Consider the following 23,340-nt stretch of genomic DNA (forward strand, 5'->3'; position numbering starts at 1 on the left):
ATAGCCAGATTTCAAAATTGATCCTGATTTAAGTGCATTTAAAAAAAATTATAATATGGCATATTTTCATCATAGATCATACATTTTTTTCGGACATTAAATGAGTTACTATTATTTGGCTTAGAATAAATCCTAATATTTTTAAAGTGGTCACATTATGGTTTATATTTCATTAATTATTCATTTTATTATCTAATGACTGGGTATATTAAATATCTAGAAAGCCAATATGCTAAAGAAAAATTATAAGGCAATCTTTTGTAAGTAATTTATTATGGTATGGAAGCTGTTGACAATGAACCTATTTCTTGTCAAATATAATCATTTCAAGAAGTTAGGGGATCCAGAATTGTTATTTTAAAAAATATATTCTTTCTTTGAGTAAGGAAAGTAGTAATCAATCTGCTTTTATTTTATATTTCAGGTAGTATCTCCCAGTTGTAATGATGATATCACAGTGAAAAAAGACCAATGTTTAATTCGGTCATTTATCGATTCTAAATTGTGAGTAATGAATCACTTAATAGTGTTACATTGGGAGAAAAAAATGGAAATCAAGACTTTATTTTTTAAAGTTTAATCATTTCATGAACTGAGAAGTTGTTACCTAATATGTTTTGACATCTTGTAATGCAGGTTATTTAAAAAAAATTTTTTAAAATAAATTTATTTATTTTATTTTTGGCTGCATTGGGTCTTCAGTTGCTGTGCGCGGGCTTTCTCCAGTTGCGGCGAGTGGGGGCTACTCTTCGTTGTGGTGCGCGGGCTTCTCATTACAGTGCCTTCTCGTTGCGGAGCATGGGCTCTAGGCACACAGGCTTCAGTAGTTGCAGCACGTGGGCTCAGTAGTTGTGGCTCGCGGGCTCTAGAGTGCAGGCTCAGTTGCTGTGGCGCATGGGCTTAGTTGCTCTGCGGCGTGTGGGATCTTCCCGGACCAGGGCTCAAACCCAGGTCCCCTGCATTGGCAGGCAGATTCTTAACCACTGCGCCACCAGGGAAGTCCCTAAAATTTTTATATAAAAACTGAACAACAATATGTGAGAATAATATTTAAAAAGTTTTAAAATAAAGCATAGTATTGATTTTCTCTTTAATTGTAAGAATTCTTTTTTTCTTTTTTTAATTAATTAATTTATTTATTTATTTTTGGCTGCGTTGGGTCTTCGTTGCTGCGTGTGGGCTTTCTAGTTGTGGCGAGCAGGGGCTACTCTTCTTTGCGGTGCGTGGGCTTCTCATTGCGGTTGCTTCTCTTGTTGCGGAGCAAGGGCTCTAGGCGTGCAGGCTTCAGCAGTTGTGGCTCACGGGCTCTAGAGACCAGGCTCAGTAGTTGTGGCGCACAGGCTTAATTGCTCCACGGCATGTGGGATCTTCCCGGACCAGGGCTCGAACCCGTGTCCCCTGCATTGACAGGCAGATTCTTAACCACTGAGCCACCAGGGAAGCCCTAATTGTAAGAATTCTTTATTTTTATTATGTGTACTATTTCATATTATAAAACATGAAATTTACTTTTAATAGAATTTATATTACTAGAATAATTATTTTGACTTTTTTCTGATTAAAAGTCAGATTTTGAACTCCAATAAAAATTAATTTAAAAAAAGGTCAGAGTTTTAGAAACCTTCCTTCACTTCAACTTTGCTTTGTTTCCAAAAAATGTAAAATTATGTATTTATTGAGTTGTGATTCTCTGTGAAAAATTTGATACTATAATATATCTTACAATGATAAAAATATTTTAATGTTACCATCTATTAAATTTTTCATACTGAACTGAATAGTAAATTTGAGAAATATGAAAGATCAAAATAGACACTATAAGGAAAACACTGTGCTGATATAAACTACCCCATATTGTAGGTAAGAGGGTTGCATAAATTGAAATATTACAAATGTGAGGCTCTCAAATTAGTGTGCTTTGAGTATGTGAATCTTTAGAATTAAGATATTAGCTTTGCCTATATTACCTCTTGCCCTTTATTAAGGATTAGGATATGCATGGTCCTTTTAAAACAATTTATAGGTAAAATAATTTTGATTTTGAGATTTATATTTTCTGTGTGTTAACATGACTCTTTAAGTGATAATTCTTATTTAATAATGGTTTCCCTCCTATTTATTCTTCTCTATAATTAGTTATTCTATAGCAAGAAAGGATATCAAGGAAGTAGACATTCTCAATCTACCTGAATCTGAGCTCTCTGCTAAACCAGGTAAAATAAGGATGAATCAGTCCATTATTTCGTGATGTGACTCTAAATGGCAAATTTAGTGGCAAAAGCAAGACTGAATATTTTCTGGTGCCATTTTAACTGTTTAGAGTTGATATCCACTCTTCTTTAATGCCTTTTTTTAATATCTAGATAAAGTATTTGACCTTAATTCTTTGTGTGTTTTATCACTAACATTTCTGACAGTATTCCCTAGAGAAAAATAAACATTAATATAATATTATAACTTATATGTTCAGATTTACTGTATCATTGTAGAAATGACAGCTGAATTTGAATCCAGATCTTCTGACTCTGAATGTCATGGCTTTGTATTATTCTATGGTGCTAATTCCATAACAACTGCTGAAGTACATTTTTACTTTTAGGGCTGCAGAAAGCAAGCATCTTCTTAAAAACTAGAGTTGTTCCTGATAATTGGAAAATGGATATAAGTGAAATCTTTGAGTCATCCAGTAGTGATGATGAAGTTGGCCCAGCTGAAGAAAATGATGAAGAGAAGGAAAAGGAGGCCAAAAAGGAAGAAGAAGAGATGGTAGGTGAAATTTCATGTTTGTAACATATGAAAACATTTTAATACTCTAAAAATTATACCTTCATATATTTTCCCTGTGTTTAGATTCTTTATATTATTTGTTGCTGTCTTTTTCTAGCTCAGCTTTATTTGGGGAAGCGGGAGCTTTCTGGCTTTTAGCTTAGTGGGCAAATCAGAACTAATTTTTAGTGGGTAAGAGATTACAAAGAAGAACTTTTCAGGTTAAATGAGCAGCAAGTGCAAACTTTTTTTTTTTTTTAACATCTTTTCCAAATAACCAAGGAGGAAGGAAATGTAACTTTTAGGTATATTACATGTGTTAACTCATTTAAATTATTGCCAGATGGAGTAACTGTTATTATTCTACTTTAAAGAGAAAAGTGAGGGTCAGAAAGGTTAAATAACTTTCCAAAGATGACACAGCTCAAATGTGGAGAGCAGGGATTTGAACCCAGGTCTGGTCTGTCTTAACTTTGAAATCTCACCTCTTTTAGACATTTCACAGTATCTCAAGGATAATGAGGATTAAAAAAATCCTATCTAAATGGAGGAATATTTCATTTGGTAGTTGGATAAATCATAGAAAAGGTTTAGATTGTATTTTATAAGTGTTAATGGTTTTCTTTGTAATATCACTGTGTTGTTAAGAATGTATATGTAATTGTAGGAAATCATTCATGAAGTACCGCATAATTGCTTACTTGAATATTGCTGTCTATTTTTTCAGCAGTGTTTTGTCAAGTGGGATAAACTGTCCAGTATAGTTTTGGTTGTTATGAGGTAAAGGGGCTTTGGGGCAGACAAAGAGAATGAGTTTACTGAAAAAGACCTATTTGAGCATGAAAAATATTTGCTTGGAAAATGTGGAATGTTTGTTTCCGTTTTACATACACAAATAAGAATTTTTGAAACAAAATGAGTGTACTTGTATGTGATATAGGGCATAGGGTATTTCTTCCCTTTTACTTCCCCTGCAGTATTTGGCTTTTTGCACTCTGAAATCAGAATGGCGGTTCATACTTACAGGCTGCCTACAGAGTTGCCATAGTAACGTGCTGTTGGTTTTAAGTGAGCATGCTCGGAAAGACAGGAAGGTTTTGCAGAGGCTTGGCGGGTTGCCAATGGAGGTTTGCCAGATGCTTTGAAATGGGCTGTCTTTCTTTTCCTTTCATGTAATGTCTGATTTTTATGTGGAAGAGAATGTAAGTAGTGCTGTATAACCCTGCGGATGCTATGCCCTAAGAGGGAAAGCAAATATTGCAAGTCAGACCGAAAAATGTTCAGATACTGTACTGATTAAGTAGAAGGGGAATCTAACCATTTTACATGTGAAAGAAAATGCAGCACATAGGTAAGATTTTTTTTATATATTACCATTTTGATTGCCAAAAATGAGGTTAAATAAGAATTTTAGGTATTGATGATTTGGCTGATATGGTAGGACTCGTAACCAAGCGTAATTGTTTCATGTAAAAGAGACAGTAGGAGTCTATTTTTAGAATATCAGAGGATGAAGGCTATTTTTCTGAAACATAAGATAGATTTTGAAATGAACATGATAATGACAGTTTGGAAAAATTTGGGATTTAAAGTCTAAATATTAAATGTGATTTTTGTATTTTATCTGTATTTATTTATAGATTATATGTTTTCAGGGTAAATAGGCCACATTTTCAGGGTGTGAACTGTTGCAGTCTGGTTTTGCTTTTTTTTTTTTTTTTTTTAAATTAACATTGAAGTTAGGATCTTATATTGCCAAATACTGAAATACATAGTCTCTTAATTTTTGCTAATACTTTTAATTTGTATCCCTTTCAAAATGCATTTTCCCTGATCCCCACCCCCCCAAAAAAACCTGAAATTTTAAACAAAGAGGGTTAAAAAGGCTGTGTAGTAAGGTTAGAGAGGATGGCTGTAAAATAGTAAGTAGTAAATAGTGGTCTTATTATAGCTATTAATTTTGTAAAAGTCATAATGTTTTATTTAAGCTGTGAGTAAATGTTAGTAAAAAAGAATGAAGAGCAGAGGCAAGCTCTGTTACCTATTGTTTGCAGGTAGTAAGTAAAGAAATTTAAAAAGGTAAGGACCTTTGTAAGGATAGTATCTTCTTAAAATGTATTACTTAAATTATGAACTGTTAAAATTAAGTGAACCAAGATGCTTTTCATCTACTAAAGAAAAAAAAAAAGCACAATTGCAAAATGTAGTCACTGATTATAAGATTATTTAAAACTATTTTTCAGATATTCATTTTCATGCATATACTTTATTGAATTACCTAATAGAAACTAATTTCCTCTTTTTCTCTGGCTGTACAAGTAGATTTTCTTGAGTGAGATTTGGTTGCTTTAGAAAAAAAAAAATCAGCTGCATTTCTTGCTCTTGGATTTAAGATTTAGATGCTGAATCATTCTAACCTGTCTTGGACAGTAATTTTAAAAAATTTGATATATTGTAAAACTGAAAAGCAGTTTAATCTATATTTAGGAAAGGAAAAAAATGGAAATGGTATAAAATGAATTAAAATCTGATAAGCCAGGGCCTACCTGGCTTAGTCATTACAGGCCTTTACTATATAAGTGAGGCTAAGCTGTTGTATTTACATTACAGATCATATTCTTCCCAAAATGTAATTATGCTATGCTTTCCGTGAGGATTTAATGTTGCTTGACAATGATCAAAAAGATCTTTTATAATATTCTGTAAACCACTGTAACAATACTTTAGCCAGCCATTTGGTGTTTGTAAATTTTATGCAGTAGAATCATACAAGTGTTAGATACTTCTGCAGTACTAATGGGCAGTGGACATTGTTTTTATATTTGATACTTTGAGTACCCTAACATAGTCTTAGTAAGGAGATTTGAGATTTACTGTGGAGGAGCATCTTTTATACTTAATATTATTTTGAATTCCTAAGCATTGGTAGTTCAGGATTTGAGTACAAGAAATATATTTCATACTATTACTGGGTAGGAGGAGACTTGAGAGAGTCTGACAGGAAGTAGGTCCTACCTATATTGATGACTCTACATTTTAAGTCATTGACAATTATATTGAAAAAGGTTCTGGAGAATATTTTTGTGGGTATTACTTAAATGTCTTTTGTTAGGACATTTTTATATTAGAAAAGATATTACTGAATTTCCTTTTTAGCTTTGAAATTGATTGAAAAGTTCATGTAAACATAAACAATGATGTCAGGTATTCATTTACTCCTGACTTATATTCACTGTGGATGAATGTAGGAGAGTTGTCTAAGGGTAAAATAAATAGGTGAATGTTTAGAAGACTGAATATCAGGTGGGAATTTGACTAGTCTTAGTTCTTTTATCCTTTTGGTTTGCTATAGGTAGGCTTATATGTTGGGCCCTTTCAAAAATCTCCTCTAATTTCATGTTTAGTAATGAAAATTAGAATTTAGTGAATTTTTATAAGAAATGCTCTTTTTTGTTTAGAAGTATTGACACCCTTTTCTCCAGTCATTGAATTTCTAGGGATCACTGTTACATTTAATTCCTAGGATTACATTCCCCTATTGTAAAAATCATAAGTGCTTGAACTTTTTAATTCATTGAAATGTGAATTTTTTTTAATGTTTAAATCAAGTGTTATTTTTGTGTATTTATGACTTTTTGTAGATCAACCATAAAGGCATTTGTTAGTGATCATTCAAGATCACTTTGGGTATAAACCTATAGTAAATGCTTGATAACTCAGGAAAATCATGTTAAGTCAATAAAATTTACAGAAAAATTTAAAGGTAATGTTAGTATTTTAGGTATATCTAATAACTCCAGCTGCCAATCAGGTGTTTCTAAGCAGACCCTATAAAGCCAACCTTCAATGAATAACTGAGACTTTAGCTTGCATTCAAATGTAATAACTTATCTGCTAAGGTCTTAAAGTGTAGCCTGTTAAATAAGCAAGCAAAAATGTCCTAATGTCTTTAGCAAAACCTTTCTTCACAGTGTTAGCATAAGGCTCTAACCAAATTAGGATCACCTAATCAGATTAATGAGGATTGCACATCTGTACACACAAATACACCTACATTTTTATGTATTTATAGAAGAAGGTATTTTATAGCTGTGGTAGTAAGACTGATTTTAAAACCTTAGGTTTGATAGCATGTGACCCACAGCTTGATGACTGAAAGTAAGATGTGTGTACCTTTTAAAATAGTGGGGGGGGGAATTACTAATTTGTTACAGGCAGGTTGTTTGTAAACTGTTTTGTGAAATTATAAAACAGTGTCTTACCACATAATGAATATATTAGGCATGATATGTGGTTTCTGAAATTTTCTGTTTAAGTGTACACAACAGGGAAGAATGGTACCACTCTAAATTTTATGATTAACAAATTTCACTGGGCCTTCAATACTATTGGTCAGTTCTCAGTTTCTATACTCTAATCATTATCTCCTCCATTAAGCCAACAACCCTACCCCCACTCCAGTCACTTTGGAAAGAAACTAGGAGCTTCAAATTGGGAGCCAGCTCTAAACCCCACCTGCCTGCTCTCCTTCCCTTAATGTACAATTGATAGTATGTTGTCCTCTTCTGTAAGATGAGTCCCTCTTATTAGGCTCTGGATCTCATTCCCTTCTTTCTTGTCTTAGACTGTGAAGTATCTCTTTTCTTTCCAGCATCTTTAATCTATTCCTTTCTGTTGTATCCTTCTTATCAGCTTTTAAAAACATGCTTACATCTCTTCCAACCTTCTGGCAACCTGTCCAGATTCCTTCCACCAACCTCTCCACCTTATGGCCAGATTGCTCAGAGGTATATACACCGTTCTATTTCCTGACACCACCACCCTGCCCCCCCTTCACTCTAAGTCCTCAAACTCTATATGGGCAAGACTGCACTCATCTTTTCCCCCAAACCTCTCCTTTCCCTGTTTGTTCCTAATTCACTTGAATAGAAGCACCATCCACCCAATTACTCAAGCTAGATAAATGGAAGTCACCTTAATCCTCTCACTCTTGCCTCCTTATCCAATGAGACATCAGATCCTGTCTCTTCTACTTACTTTATAGCTCTCAAATTTGCCCACTTCCCTCACTTTCTACTCTCTGTCACCTTAGTTCGAGCCACTCTTCTCTTTCACCTAGCTAGACTGGTGCAGTAGCAACTTGTTCTTTCCATGTCCATGCTTTCCCTACTCCAGTCTGTTCCTCTGTACTGCATCGAAGTAGGTTTTTTAAAACTAGAAATATAAAAATGAGATTCCTCTTGCAATAAATTAATTTTAGGGCACAAAAATAAAAATAAAAATAAATTCCAGTCATTGACGATAAAACTGTGACTAAAATCAGCGTGTCTTTAAATTCATGGAACTTATTGAGCACTTATAACATGTTGAAACTTTGAGGACTACAAACATGAATAACCTAAACTAAAAAAAAAATCTCAGCATTAACACCTCTCTCTCACTCTCCCATGCTCTCTTTCTCTCTCCTTCAGGGGGAGGGGTCATCTTTCCATCATCAGGTGGCAAGACTGATTCAGGCATTGATCCTCTCTTTGTGGACTGTGGCAGTAGCTCCCCTTTCCCTTCCAATCCATCAAACTCAGAGAACTTTTAAAAATACAAATCTGACCTAATTCCTCTCTAGCTCTCTCAAACATCACATCTACCCAGAGTGTCCAGTTCTGATTCTCTAAAATATTCCAAAGTCCTTTCCTGATCACAGCCTGCCTTTGCCAGCCTCATGATTATGCTGTTTGCTCTTGTTCCCGGGCTGTATGCTCTTCACATTCTGAGGCTTTCCCTACTATTACCACCATCACCACACCCCCAGCAGAACCATTCATCCCCTCACCTTGCTCCTGTATTCTTTTATGTATTTTACAACACTTAGCACATTTTGTCGAATTGGCTGGTTTTACATTTCTACACCTCCTGCCAGACTTGAGGGCCAAAAGCGTCTTCTGATTTGAATTGCAATACTTTTGCAAAAGTCTGTGATTCATGGTAACTATCAAAAATGTTTGAGCTGTATTTGAAGACATAGTGTCCAAAGTCAGAAAATACATAATCTAGTAGTAGATAGGTATACGACTACTATAATACTAGGAAGTTATACTCCTGCTAACTAAATTGTAAGTTTCTTAAAATTATGATCATATTCATGCCTCTTCTATATCCTTAGTCCCCTTCCCTGCCCTGGCATTTTACTGGGTGCATAGTTACTCTTCACATCCTTGACTAAACGAAGGGAAGAAGGCTTATCAGCAGTCTAGTGGGCTCTACCTCCCATTATTATAGCCCTCTCCCACTTCAAAACCCTTGAGGGATGAAAAACCCTCTTGGCTCCCAACCAGGAGAGAGACCCTGCAGGTATTGTGATAGCAAGCACAGCCCCCATACAAAAGTCATAAAGGCAGAGTCTTCTAGTTGGAGGCATTTTCTACCATGTGCAATTTTATTCTAAGGTGACTAACAAGAGAGCTGTTTTAAAAAATAAAATGATTGTGAAGAATTACTTATTGTAAGAGATTAAGCAATTTTGAGTTTTGCGAAGACCATCAGGTAAATTTAAAACTTTGTTTATAGCGTCATCTTTTTTTTTTTTAATCGAAATAAATTTCCTTTCAAACAGGCAGTTGTTTTTAAGTAGAATTCTTTATTCATTTATATATGTTTTCACACCTGATAACTGCATTCTGAACTGAAAATTTTATGGCCATAGTTTCTCATGGTACTTAAAACACTCTTGACATCCACTAACTTTTAATCCCAATGAATTTAAACTACCAACTTTCATCTATAAAACTATGTTCTTAATCATTAAGAATTTATCAAATGTGTGGTAAAACCTTAATAAATACCTAATTTGCAATTGATGGGTTCATTTTGTTTACTTGCTTTTGGAAGAAACTTTGATTTCAAACCAGTGCTTTTTTAAAAAAATTGCTTTTACATATACTGGATACAATAGTCTTCTTTGAATTCTGTAAGATCATAAATACTAAAAATGAGGTGTTAGTCTGAGGAGAGACTATTGTGATTACGAGGGACAGGCAAAGCATAGAGCCAGTCTGGTATAAGTTGTTTTTGTTTTTTTCCCCATACCAGAAGTCGTTAAAATTAGTATCTGAAATGATTCTTAGGCTACCAGATTACTCTTTTCTTGAGTTAACTCATTGGCAGTTGTTTTCACAACCTTGTAAAAGCAAAATTTTTTAATTCACTTGGGGAAAAAATTGCCATCTCTTGATCTGAGTATTTAGTAAAGACCTCTATTAACTCTGTAGTGATTATTAAGTCTGTATGTATATTACTAACTATTAAGTCTGTATATTGCTAACTTTTGAGGCTTACTAGAACTTCGACTTAAGTTTCTTTATATTTTGTTAAACTGAAAGTACTCCGATGCTATAAATCATTCTTTTTTTTTTTTTTAATTAATTAATTAATTTATTTATGGCTGTGTTGGGTCTTTGTTTCTGTGTGAGGGCTTTCTCTAATTGTGGCAAGCGGGGGCCACTCTTCATCGCGGTGCGCGGGCCTCTCACTATCGCGGCCTCTCTTGTTGCGGAGCACAGGCTCCAGACGCGCAGGCTCAGTAATTAGTGGCTCACGGGCCCAGTTGCTCTGCGGCATGTGGGATCTTCCCGGACCAGGGCTCGAACCCGTGTCCCCTGCATTGGCAGGCAGATTCTCAACCACTGCGCCACCAGGGAAACCCTATAAGTCATTCTTAATGAATGTACTGTAAGAAAAAAAAAGACTGTACTGAGGGAAAGACTTTTCCCTTGATTGCCTCATGCTTTTTTTATTATATATTTTAATCGACCTTGATTGCCTCATGTTTTTTTTAATATATTTTAATTAACTACATGTTTATTGATCTTGGCCATATTGTTAGCTGTTAAAAACTTTAAAAAATTTTTTTGCTCTCTGGATTTGTGAGCACTCAATATTTATTGCTTGACAGTTGCCTTTGCTTTGAATATGGCTGTGCAAGACAAAAGTCTGAATTCTTGTTTTGGAACATGGAAAAACAGTAGTACTCTGGGGCTTCCCTGGTGGCGCAGTGGTTAAGAATCTGCCTGCCAAGGCAAGGGACACGGGTTCGAGGCCTGGTCTGGGAAGATCCCACATGCCGTGGAGCAACTAAGCCCGTGTGCCACAACTACTTAGCCTGCGCTCTAGAGCGCACGAGCCACAACTACTGAGCCCACGCGCCACAACTATTGAAGCCTGTGCGCCTAGAGCCCGTGCTCCGCAACGAGAGGCCACCACAATGAGAAGCACTTGCACCGCAACGAAGAGCAGCCCCTGCTCGCTGCACCTAGAGAAAACCCACGGGCAGCAACGAAGACCCAACGCAGCCAAAAATAAATAAATAAATAAATAAATAAATCTATTAAAAAAAAAAAGTAGTACTCTGAAATTAAATTATGATAATTTATATGAAAGAAATATGTCAGTGTTTTCTTTGTTTCTCCATAGTATTGTTAAACTTTAAGAATTTTCCCAAATATTAATTTATAAGTAGTCTATTAGAAAAGGAAATATTTTATTAAAACCCAAAATCCATTTGTTTGCATAAGAAGAAATCATTAGGTTTATATAATTAGTAAAATGTAACACACAAATAGGTATTTGTAGGAATAGTTGTTTCTGTATGAATGTTTCCATTAGTTTTTTTTTTTTCCATAGAACTAAATTGTAGTTATGTATCTAGTTTCCTTCCCTAAGAAGTAATTTTCATTGCTCTATTTTAAGGGGTTGCAAAGTCAACTACAGAGGCCCTGCAAGAAAGGCAAATGAGAAAAGCAGGCTACTATGATACAAGAGGGGCTGGTGGAGTCTGGGACAAAATAAAATTTATATGGCTCATTTACATGCACTTAAATTTCTTTAAAACATTGTGCTATCCAAACAAAAAACCTTTGCCATGCGACTTCGCAGCCTCTGGTTTATATTCATTCAACAGTGACAAAATTTTAATATTGGTATGTGGATTATTTTAAAATAATAAATACATTTGTAATTATTACGCTCATCTATCAGTATATTCCTATGGGCCACATGGTATTTTGAGGATTTTTTAAAAAACACCAGATGAGGTGAAAACACTCTCACCCCATTCCTAAACCTTTTCCTCATGGCTAATCTTCGTCCCCACAGTGATAATTAACGGGAAGGTTCAAGTGATAAATGGGGTGGAGAGTAGAGAGATTGTATATCTTGACAGTCGCATCAAACCAGCTCTATCAAAATATGAATTAAAATATGGCATTGTAGGATTTTGAGAAAAATTCATATTTTCTGGCTTCATTAAAATCTTATCCCCTTAACCTTGGGTTCCCAAAACAAAAAACAAAGAAGACAGTGTATCTCCTATTCATTGTTCTGTATATTTATATATTTTATCTTTACAGCCTGAGGAAGAACCTGATCCTGAAGAGAGGGACAGCTTCCTTCAACAGCTTTATAAGTTTATGGAAGACAGAGGTATTTTCATGCTTATTATTTAAAAGCAGGCATTTCTGGGAATTCCCTGGCAGTCCAGTGGTTAGGACTCAGCGTTTTCACTGCTGAGGGCCCAGGTTCAATCCCTAGTCTGGGAACTAGTGCGGCATGGCCAAAAAAAAAAGAAGTAGACATTTCTTTTACTGTTTTATATTCTAGGTTTATGTATTATTTTTGTTCAAATCATGGTACAGGGATTTGGATTTCAAGCCTAAGAATCAGTTATAGCTGATAATAATAATTAAGTATTGGGAATAAAGACAACTACTAATGTCTAGTTTGAGTACAAATATAGAGGAAAAGTAGTTTTGGTATAGTTAAATTTTATCTTCTTGAGACTTACGAAACCAGAAAATATTATAATAATATTTGAGTAATAGAAAGTGAACAATCATAATGTAAATCTACATACCCATTATTTACTAATGGCGTTTTTGTGGCAAGTAAACTAGTCTGATCCTTGGTCTCAACAAATTAAACATAATAGCCCCTATCTAAACAGAGTAGGATTTCTAATAAAGTTAGAAGAAATAGAAGCTTTATATATCATCATACTTATTGACATTATGTCAGTCCTGGAAATCCTCAGATAAATCGGTTCTAGTGGCCTTCAGCAATGATCCTTCAGATTACTGCCACCCGTCTTAACGTTTGTGTTGAAGCATTCAAAATGGAACCATGGCCTAAAATGTGCCCTTTCCATAGTATGTTTTCTTGCCCAGGCTTCTTGAACCAGCAACATCATTGGCTACACCTTGCAGGCCCAAGGTGTGATTTAGTTTTATCCAATTCAGTGGCAGTTAGAGAGGTTATTTTATTAGTTGTGGCAGTAAAACTAAAGACCACCACAATACTGTGTAAAGAATATAGAGAATATTTTGTGTTGTCTTACATAATTTGAGGTTCTTTAAATATATGCCTCTGATTACTGATATTTGGGAAATTAGAAATTGATAAGCTTTGTTTTCAACTTAGTATTTTCCGTTGGAATTAACATTGTATTTCTGCTCTCTGATATTTAAAAGGTACTCCAATCAACAAACCACCTGTTTTGGGCTATAAAGATCTCAATCTCTTCAAACTCTTCAGACTGGTTTATCATCAAGGTGGATGTGACAAGGTAAGTAAGACTGTAATGCAAAGTTAAATTGTCTAATGTTGCACTATAATATGTACTTTAGGTAATAAACACATTTTCTTAATGAACATACAGTATTAGTGTAAAGATTATTTCCCTTTGCAAACATTAACAAATAAAAACTTAATTTTCCAGATTGATAGTGGTGCTGTATGGAAGCAAATTTATATGGACCTTGGCATTCCTATTTTGAATTCAGCTGCTTCCTACAATGTAAAAACTGCTTATAGAAAGTAAGTAGTATAGTTTATTCATCAAAGAATACATATTTACAAGGAGTATTTTCCACTTAATTTGTTAACAATTAAATAAGAACACATCAGTCAAAGAACATTAAAGTCAGAGAAAGTGTATAAAAAGGTTTCGGTTAATAGATACTGTGATTGAAAGTTATTTCAGTGCACCAAGTCTGCTTTACTCCATTTTTCATGTTCTGATTTTCTTTTCAAAATCACAGATACAGGCAGTGTTTATAGTCTGAAATTACAATACATGTTATAGAGTTGTACCTTTTGTGGTGAACAGCCTTCATATCAAAACTATGATAGCTGTGTTCAGTTATCACAAGCTCAGATTTTTCAGGAAAGAAATTTTATTTTCTGATCAATATTTTGGTCTGTTTTCCTATATAAAACACCAAGAAATCAGTAACAGAAAAAATACTTTGTAAAAAAAAGGCTTGAGTTTTACCTTTCAAAAAATATGTGTGTGTTTAATATAGTATTCAAGTTAAATGTAAAGACTAAGATTTCTTAAAATGAAATATTGTTTGTTTAGGTATCTCTATGGTTTTGAGGAGTACTGCCGTTCTGCAAATATTCAGTTCAGAACTATTCACCACCATGAACCAAAAGTAAAAGAGGAAAAAAAAGACTTAGAAGAATCCATGGAAGAGGCTCCAAAAGTAGATCAAGAAATGCCTTTAGTAGAAGTGAAGAGTGAACCTGAGGAAAATATTGATTCAAACAGTGAAAGTGAAAGAGAAGAAACAGAATTAAAATCTCCAAGGGTAAGTAGTTAAGACTAGTTTTATCTAGTTTATTTTTAGCATTATTTTAATCTTTTTATTATGGGCATTTTCAGATACACACAAAAATACTCCTATGAACCTAGTTTATTTTCCAGTATTTGGTTGTGCTTCAGCCAGGCTAGCCTAGCTCCCTTTCTCTAAATATACCACACACTATTTCTTCTACCTGAAAAACCATTCCTCCTCTTGTTCTCTGTTTGTTTGTTCAAGTCATTCTCATCTGGGGTCAATCTCAAATATTCACTTCCGTCAAGTCTTTTGCTAAAGTGTCACCTCACTGAAGCCTATCCTGGTCACCTTACCTAAAATTGTAACCTACCTCCTCTCTTTGGCACTGGCAATCCCTCTAATGTTGCTGTTTCTATCTGTAATTTACTTACCTGTTCAGTTTACTACTTATTGTTTCTTTTACCCCACTCTGGACTAGTGTCACACTCCACAAGGGCAGGGTTTAGTGTTTATTCCATTAATTGAGAGATCCCAGGCATCTAGAATAGTGCCTGGCACATAGTAAGGACTTATTAAATAGTTGTTGAGTGAATGAATCTCCTCTTTATAATACCTGTGCCCTCAGCCAGGTGGGATCTTTTCTTTCTCTTGACTTCACAACACACTGTACAGCTCTTGTGGCAGTTTTTCATGCTCTGCCTTGTTTCCTAGTCATGTGCACACTGGTTTTATGTTCTAACTCTGCCCTTGCTCTCCATTAGTATATAACTCAAATCAGGAATTGTCCCTCATTATTTTGATCTTTGTCTGATGATGTCTACACAGTAGGATTTATCAAATTTTAGAAGTAGAAAGAAGATTTAATCACACTGTCAAAGAAGTTCACTTATTGTAATGCATCTTATTTTTTCAGTGAAATTGTATTTAAAAGAAAAGGTGAAATCATCTTCTCTTTTATTTGCTCAGAAACCATTTTTTGAAACTGTCCATTTTATCATCTAGTAAATGGAATCTTCTAGTGAATTTCATGAAACATCCAAAGTGGTTTGTTTCTTTTCTTTCTTTAATTTTTAAAAATTGTGGTAAATACACATAACATAAAATTTATCATCTTCATCGTTTTTATATGTGCAGTTCAGTGGCATTAACTACATTCACATTGTTGTCCAACCATCACCACCATCCATCCCCAGAACTTTTTTCATCTTGCAAAACTGAAACTGTACCTGTGAAACAGTAACTCCTCGTTCCTGTCTTCCCCAGCCTCTGGCAACCACCCTTCTACTTTCTATGAATTTGACTACTCTAGGTACTTCATATAAGTGGAATTATGTAGTATTTGTCCTTTTGTGACTGGTTTATTTCACTCTGCATATGGTCTTCAAGGTTCATCCATGTATGCATTAGAATTTCCTTCCTTTTTAAGACTGAATAATATCCATTGTATGTATTGTGGACATACTTCCTTGTCATTACATAAAGACCCTCCTCATCTTTATGTAAAACATCTGCGGAGTACTGCATAGTATGGATGTATCATAAATTTACCATCCTCAAGATTTTGTCCAATTTTTTATGATTACAAAAAGTGATGCAATAAATATGCTCGTAAAAATGTCCTCCCCATTTATCTAAATATAGAGGCTTGTAAAAATGTCCTCCTCATTTATCTGAATACAGAGGCCAGACTTGTAAAAATGGGATTTCTGGGATAAAGGTATAAGTTATACAAACCTAAATTTTGATGGATAACAGATGCTTTCGTTCATTTACCTACAAATATTTAAAGAGCACCTGCCATGTGCCAGGCACTGTCTAGATCTGAGGTTACAGAAGTGAATAAGACAGAGACCCTGCCCTCATGGAACTTAAATTTAAGTTCTTTTTTTTTTTTTCCCTACCTTTGATGTTTAAATAGCACATAGTCGGGAACTAGGTAAAACATTTGTTATACTGAGATATTGTTAAGTATTCTAGTGCTCCCAAAGTTCTTGGCTCTTTTTTTTATCCTCACTTTATTCCAAGTAGAGGGGAATTCTGCCAGCGTGTAGAATTCTGCCAGTGTATAGAGGTTGACTGGAAGGAGAATTTAGGAGATAATGAAATGGCTCAACAGTTTCATGGTCATTTGAGCATGCAACAAGAGACTGGATAAAAGCTGCTGGGCGTATAACAAGTTACTGCTGGCCTAGTGAGCTCTCCAGATACTCATTCAAAGAAATGAGCTCACTTTTTGGCCATTGATACAGTTCAGTCCTTTTCAAATGTAATCACACTGAAACACAGTGATATGTTAATTTTATCTTAGTAAACAGTAGAATTAGAGATGACAGAACTTCTAAAAACTTAAGGGACTGATTTATTATTATTAACTTACATCATTGACACATAGATAATTCTTTAAAAAATTTTATTATAGTCAAGAAATATTAAAAGTGAGATAAAATAATAGAGTGAACACAGGAGAAAATTTTTATTTTTTATGTAGTATGTAGCCAGGGATCATAGTACACTTGGACATAATTAAGTAATTTACATGGGTTATTCTTTTCCTTTTGAGAGGAAGAGAAAAGTATTCAGGAGTTGATGGGTTATCAGTGTCATGTCTCAAGCTAGAGAGAAGACGAGTCATTGCTGTGAAGGTTTAAGGAGAAGATACATTTTTCTACGTTTTTTTGCCCTTTGTAGTGATAGTTACTTTAAAGCTTTTATCCGCCTATTAGGGACGAAGGAGAATTGCTCGAGATGCAAATTCTATTAAAAAGGAAATTGAAGAAGAGAAAACAGAAGACAAATTAAAAGATAATGATACAGAAAATAAGGATGTAGATGATGACTATGAAACTGCAGAGAAAAAAGAAAATGAGTTACTACTGGGGAGAAAAAATCCACCAAAGCAAAAGGAGAAGAAAATTAAAAAGCAGGAGGATTCTGACAAAGACTCAGAGGAAGAGGAAGAGAAGATCCAAGAGAGGTACATTATCTTATATTTGTTCTCCAGAAGCACCTGTCTGGGGTACAGCAGCACTCTGTTCCTGCTTAGAGATTCAGGTTTGAGGGAATGTTTTCTTATTGGGACTTCCATTCCTCTTGTCTAATGAAGGTGAGACACATTGTGAAGATGATGTGTATTGCCTTTCGGAATTGGAGAATATACTGGTCGCACCATTTTAATAGCACTTGTGCCCTAAACAGTGGCCTCACAGAAGGCTGCGCCACCCAGTCAAAAGAAAGGTCCTGCAGTTGACAGCAGGGAAGGGAGCTGGAGAAAAATGGAGGAAGTGGACAAGAGGAAACAGCGACAGCAAAAATTCCATTTTAAAAAAGGTACAATGTGGGAAAGCTAACAGACACATGGGTGCACAGTACTAGCAGATGTTTCTGTGTGTTAGCTTCATCTAAGACATTTTTCTTTTTCAAGTTACTGTATTAGAATAAGTGGCATGCACCCCTGATTCTAGTTTGGAAAGTACATTCTTGCCCCACATCACAGCAATTAAATTTCGGCCTTTTAATGTTCATCCTGTTTGCTGTTGAATGAAAACTGTTTTTGTGTTTTCTCATGTATTACACACGTATGGACTGAACTGACTTAAAAATAACCGATGACGAGGCAGTCTAGCTAGATGACGGTCATGTCCAACTATGTTCAGTTGGCCATTTCTTTGTTGTCAAATGGATTTACTAATTTTTAGACACTACTAAAAAATGACTTTTAATTCAGCAACAGCAGCATAACACACTTACTTGTATAGAAGCTCTCCTCCATAGTTATTTTTTGATTATCATCTGATGCTAAATTTTCTAGAAATTTGAGTTACTAAGCAAAATTGGGAACAGTGGCCTGCTGCCTCCGACTAGTGGCTGACACCCATCTGAAAATTAACCGTTGAGAAAATTACTGGAAAAATAGTAAGGATTGGTGAGTGGGAGAGGTAATTTTATGATTCAGTACAAATAGGTACAGGAGCTTTCACAATTACATGTGAATTAGATCAGTGAATAAAGCAAGTTATGTCTTGAAATAGGATTAGGATTAGGGAAAGTGGGAGGAAATAATTGGAGTTGAGTATAATGATGTGAGTGTAGTATTTGAAATATTTGGACAATAAATTTAAGCAAGGATAAACCACTTAAAAAGTAAGGCCTAATTACAGTTTGAAGATTTGTTAAAAATAAGCATCAAAATGTGTATATTTTATAGTAATGCATCAAACATGTAATACTCATATATATATATATATACACATACACACTATGTGGTTTAAAAAGCCTTTATAATTAATTGATATGTAAATGGAATAAATATTTATTTTAGAGACAGAAAATTTCAGACTTGAATATGAAGAATGATATTTCCTTTTACTAAATAAAAATTGAATATACAAACATAGTCTGTATTCTCATTCAGTAGCAGGAATTATGGAAATAGGAAACTTTTTTATTTATAGAGACTTCTGTCTTAAGTAGTTTCTCATGGTGTTTTGAAATTACCTTATCAGGATATAATTGGAAGATGCCCTTGGAAAGAAAACATTCCCACTGCTAATGGGTTATCAAAGCTTCTTCATGTCGGGTCCCCCAGTGGTCCCTAAAATAATGCCCTATGTTTATGACAGAACACAGTACCTCCTTTTAAGCTTTTTAAAACTCTTGTGACAGTAGTATGATCTTTGATGCAAATCTTTTCTGAATCCTTGCCGGGCTAATAAAGAATGTTTTATTTATAAAAATATGAAAAATATTGTTGGACCTCCCTGTGTGAATCTCCTTTATATCTGATTATCAAAACAGAGAAGAACTGATGGGAGATGCGTAAAAACAAATAGGAATCAACATAAGATACGCAAAGCTTTGTTCTCCTGGTGCTATCCCACAGTTATAACAAGTGGCCTAATACTCAAGTATCTATTGTTTCTATGTTAGGGTGGGGAAACCTTTAAAATAGAAACTATCAATAGTTTAAAAGATAGAGTTACTAAGGTAGTTAGCCCTTGTTCATTATTTTGCCCACCAAAAAACTAGTCTTGGTTAAGAACCATTCTGAATTGAGCAGAAAGTAGTAGTAAAGTAGACTTAAAAGACATTTTAGTTGCAGGAAGTTAAAAACTATCTTTAGGTCATTTTCACATGTAAGGTGGCACTTGAGTATGAATCCTAAAGACTTTTTCAAAGCATGTTGTCCGTATTTTGCTTTATCAAAAGTGACTTATTTGACTCCACATCATCATTAACTGTGATTATTGATTGGCCTTTAAGAAGTATGGATTTGCTTTTGGTACAGTGCACCTTTACATAATAAATAAATTCCTTAGTAAGTAGTCTATAAAAATCTTCTCCTTCTCCTCCTTCTTCTCCTCCTCCACTGACATGTTATTAAGGTAATAATTAGGTTATGACTCTTCTACATGTTGGATTCTTTTAGCGTATATTATTTTGTTTTCCATTAAGTTATTAGTAGCATTATCAGTGTTATAACTTACTGCAGGGAAGAAACCGAAAGCAAATGTGACTCTGAAGGGGAGGAAGATGAGGAAGACACAGAACCTTGCCTAACAGGAACCAAAGTGAAAGTAAAATATGGACGAGGGAAAACGCAGAAAATCTATGAAGCCAGTATTAAAGGCACTGAAATTGATGATGGAGAAGTTTTATACTTGGTACATTACTATGGATGGAATGTCAGGTAAGCAAGAAATTATTTTCTTTTTTTGAAATTTCTTTCATTGGTTCAGAAAGATCAATTTAATGTTTTAAAGAACTAAAGCAAATAGTATATATGTATTTACAAAGCACACCTTGTATCTGAATTTTCCAAAACTCCTATCATTCCCACTGTTTTACTAGCTATGTCAATACTTCCAGCCAAAGGTCACCAGGATCACATCTGTAGTTGAACAAGTTGGATTTACTACTCATTTTCAGTGAGGGAGAACACACAGCTTGGAGAACCACATGGCACCTCAGAGGGTGATCTGTGAAAGCTTACAGTACCACCTTGGGGAAAAGCAATAGCCCAGGATTCTGTGGAAACATCCTGTAGGGAGCCAGGCCCATGGCTCTCAACAGTGCAAGTGGTTTTGTTTGTTTGTTTATTTGTTTATTAAATTTATCAGAAATCAAGCCTGTATCAAGCACTGTAACAATTCTGAATTGGTTAATTAATAAAAAAAGAATATTAGATAGGACTTAGATCTGAGCTTCTGTTAGGTGATTTTGGGGAGGGTTTAAGGAAACGGGGCTTTGCTCTAGACTAGATGCTGTCAAGAAGTGGGGGGTAATTCTGTGATTGGTTATCTTAATCTTATCTATAAGGAGAGAAGACTAGAGCAAGGTTAATGGTATAATTGGTAAAGCAGCAGCAGTCAGGAAGAAAAAGGATGTTTGGTCATTTCTGTGGCTTGGACAATGTTCCTGTTTTCTTCTGTGTTGAGACACAACTAGGGAGTGGTCTTGTTTTTGGCTTGATCCATTATGGTCACGGAACAGACCTGTCTGATGCCGATGTTCTGCGAAATTGTTCACATTCAACATGAGAACAACACGCCCAAGCTGTGAGGGCCAGAACAGCTCCGTAGCAACAGCAAGGCCCAGCTAATAGTACCAGGCTGGTTCCTGAATGTCAGGGACTACTTTTCTCTTTCTCCTTTAGAAAGTCTTGTGTGTTCAGTATCTCTGCTTGCCCTGTAGTTGCTTTGAGCCAGAGTGCTCCAAAATTTCCCTGCATACTCAGTGTGTGCCCTGTTATGCCTCAATCCCCTCATCTGAATTGGGGAAGACAGAGTACCTACTTTACAGGGATTCTGTGAGAAGCAGTGCTAATATCTATATTAACATGCAAAGTTAATATAATTAGCGCCTAATATAGTTAGTAAGTGCTCAATAAACATTAACTGTTTTCTTTAGTGAGGGGGAGTTTGGTTTCTGTCCTCTCACGTCATTTTAAAAGAGAATGGTTTTAATGAATAGTGTATAAAACTTTAAAATTTCTTTTTTCTCAAACCAGCCCCTGTGCCCTTCACATTTCTGCCAACACTAAAAACAAACTTTTTCGTCCATCTCCCAGTTGTTTTGTATGTATGTACTGGATTTGGGAAGAAAGACCGCACTTACCAACCTCGAGTCCCTGCTTTGCAGTTGCAGCCCATTGTAGCCTTCTTTTTTCCTCAGATTCTATTTAGTTCACATCCATCTACTTTTATTTACCATCAGTGTGTCTGTTCTGCTTTCCAGAATTTCCCCCTCCTATCATCCTTCTGTCTCATTTTTTTAATGTTTTACTGTATGACTCTTCTTCACAGTCATTTTTTTATTACAGGCTTATGTTCTTCCTAACTGGTTACCTAACTGGAATTCACATGGTTAATGGGTTTTCATTGACCTTCCGTACTGCTAGATATTGGGTTAATGCAGGAGAAGATCATTTTTAAACCACAGTATAGGTAGTCATGGTACTGTGTCAGCTGAACTTGCGCATATTGGAACAGTGTCCTTCTTTTGCGTGACTTCACGGTAACTGGGTAACAAAGTGAGGGTATGGTTCGCATCATCATGGTGCAGTTCAAAGCAAGGACTGCCTGTAGTTGTTTTGCTTAAATGTTCAGATTTTAGATTTTGGTTGAGCTCTATAAATACCTGTATATTCATATAATATAAAAGCTGTTATTTAGTTCTAGGAAGTTTAATTCCTTATTTGCCCCTGATTAGTAACTTGGACTATGTTAAAATCTAGAAGTGATGTCAATATTTTGGGAAAGGGGAAAATGAGGAGTTCTCAACTTGAGCTAAACAGTAAACTTAGGTAAAGGAAATATCTGTAAAAAATTTCAGTCTTAGAGGTTTTACAGCTCAGAATAAAATTTTATTAGAAATACTGGAGGTTAGAGAGAGTTCTGAGAGGAAAAGAGTTGAAAAGGACTTCATAAAATAATCTGGAACTGAGCATATTACAAACTTGAATTTACCTGACTTGTTTTGCATTATTCGGTCAATAGAATGAATTCCAGTGCAGAATCGACTTATTTCATTAAGCTCAGATGTGTGGGAGTTGTGGAAAAGAAGGCAGTTCAAACAACCTTGAATCTATTTAGAGTTTGCCTACCCTGCTATCCCTGTAAGCCTGTTTTCCCTGAGAAATTCTCTTGCCTTGCCCTGTTGGTGGCAGGTACATAAAACACCTAGTACAGTACTTGGCACACATGTTACCAGCAAACTAGCATCTGTGCCCTTCGCATTTCTGCCAACACTAGAACCAAATTCTTTAGCCTATCTCACTGTTGTTTTTATTTGGTGAGTACATTTCAAATAAGGTATTCTTGTGAATTTTTAATATATTCTTTATTTTAAGGTATGATGAATGGGTGAAGGCTGACAGGATAATCTGGCCGTTGGACAAAGGTGGACCAAAGAAAAAACAGAAGAAAAAAGCTAAAGTATGTACATAGGTGCTATATCCTTTATGATAGGTACAGGAATTATTCATATTGTATTTTCTATAAACGTTGTTTTCTCATTGTATAATCATCTTGAGTCTTTCAAAGTAATTGTGATTTTCTCTTCTGCAACCCAGAAGCTTAAAAAGTAAAAAATGTAAACACATTACCACACTGTTTCAGGAAAGGTGAAAACCAGCGACCCCTAGGGCACAGACTTCAAACACAAAGGCCTATGAGGTTCTCTAGAAAAGGGGTAAAGTGGGACTGAGAGTGACAAAGAAGAGGTCAAGTTCCTCATCTAGAGGGAATGGAACTAACCACTCTGCTGTGGGATGCAGACCCAGGGTTGCCAGATTTTAGGATTTTTCAAGACAACTGTATTTTTTTAAAATGTGAAATCTGATTTTTAAATGCTGGAAGCTAATACTAAATTTTAAAACATACATTGGCCAGTTGTACCCTCATGCACACCCACAGTTTTCAGCCTTTGCTGTAGAGATGATGACATATCTTTCTTTTCCTCAGGGAAT

General features: G+C 35.1%; 1 protein-coding gene across 2 annotated transcripts in view; it reads left to right on the forward strand.

The window, feature by feature from the left end:
* ARID4A (AT-rich interaction domain 4A) overlaps positions 1 to 23,340 on the forward strand; it is a 55,304-nt gene that overhangs the window by 18,150 nt on the left and 13,814 nt on the right. For both annotated transcript variants that reach the window (XM_061180881.1, XM_061180879.1), the window contains 10 exons: positions 425 to 504; positions 2,137 to 2,213; positions 2,600 to 2,766; positions 12,168 to 12,240; positions 13,284 to 13,378; positions 13,532 to 13,629; positions 14,174 to 14,405; positions 17,099 to 17,349; positions 19,864 to 20,061; positions 22,723 to 22,807. In XM_061180881.1, coding sequence (XP_061036864.1) covers positions 425 to 504; positions 2,137 to 2,213; positions 2,600 to 2,766; positions 12,168 to 12,240; positions 13,284 to 13,378; positions 13,532 to 13,629; positions 14,174 to 14,405; positions 17,099 to 17,349; positions 19,864 to 20,061; positions 22,723 to 22,807 — 1,356 coding nt within the window. The remainder of the gene's footprint in view (positions 1 to 424; positions 505 to 2,136; positions 2,214 to 2,599; positions 2,767 to 12,167; positions 12,241 to 13,283; positions 13,379 to 13,531; positions 13,630 to 14,173; positions 14,406 to 17,098; positions 17,350 to 19,863; positions 20,062 to 22,722; positions 22,808 to 23,340) is intronic.

Source organism: Eubalaena glacialis, chromosome 2 (assembly GCF_028564815.1).
Source record: "Eubalaena glacialis isolate mEubGla1 chromosome 2, mEubGla1.1.hap2.+ XY, whole genome shotgun sequence".
NCBI lineage: Eukaryota > Metazoa > Chordata > Mammalia > Artiodactyla > Balaenidae > Eubalaena > Eubalaena glacialis.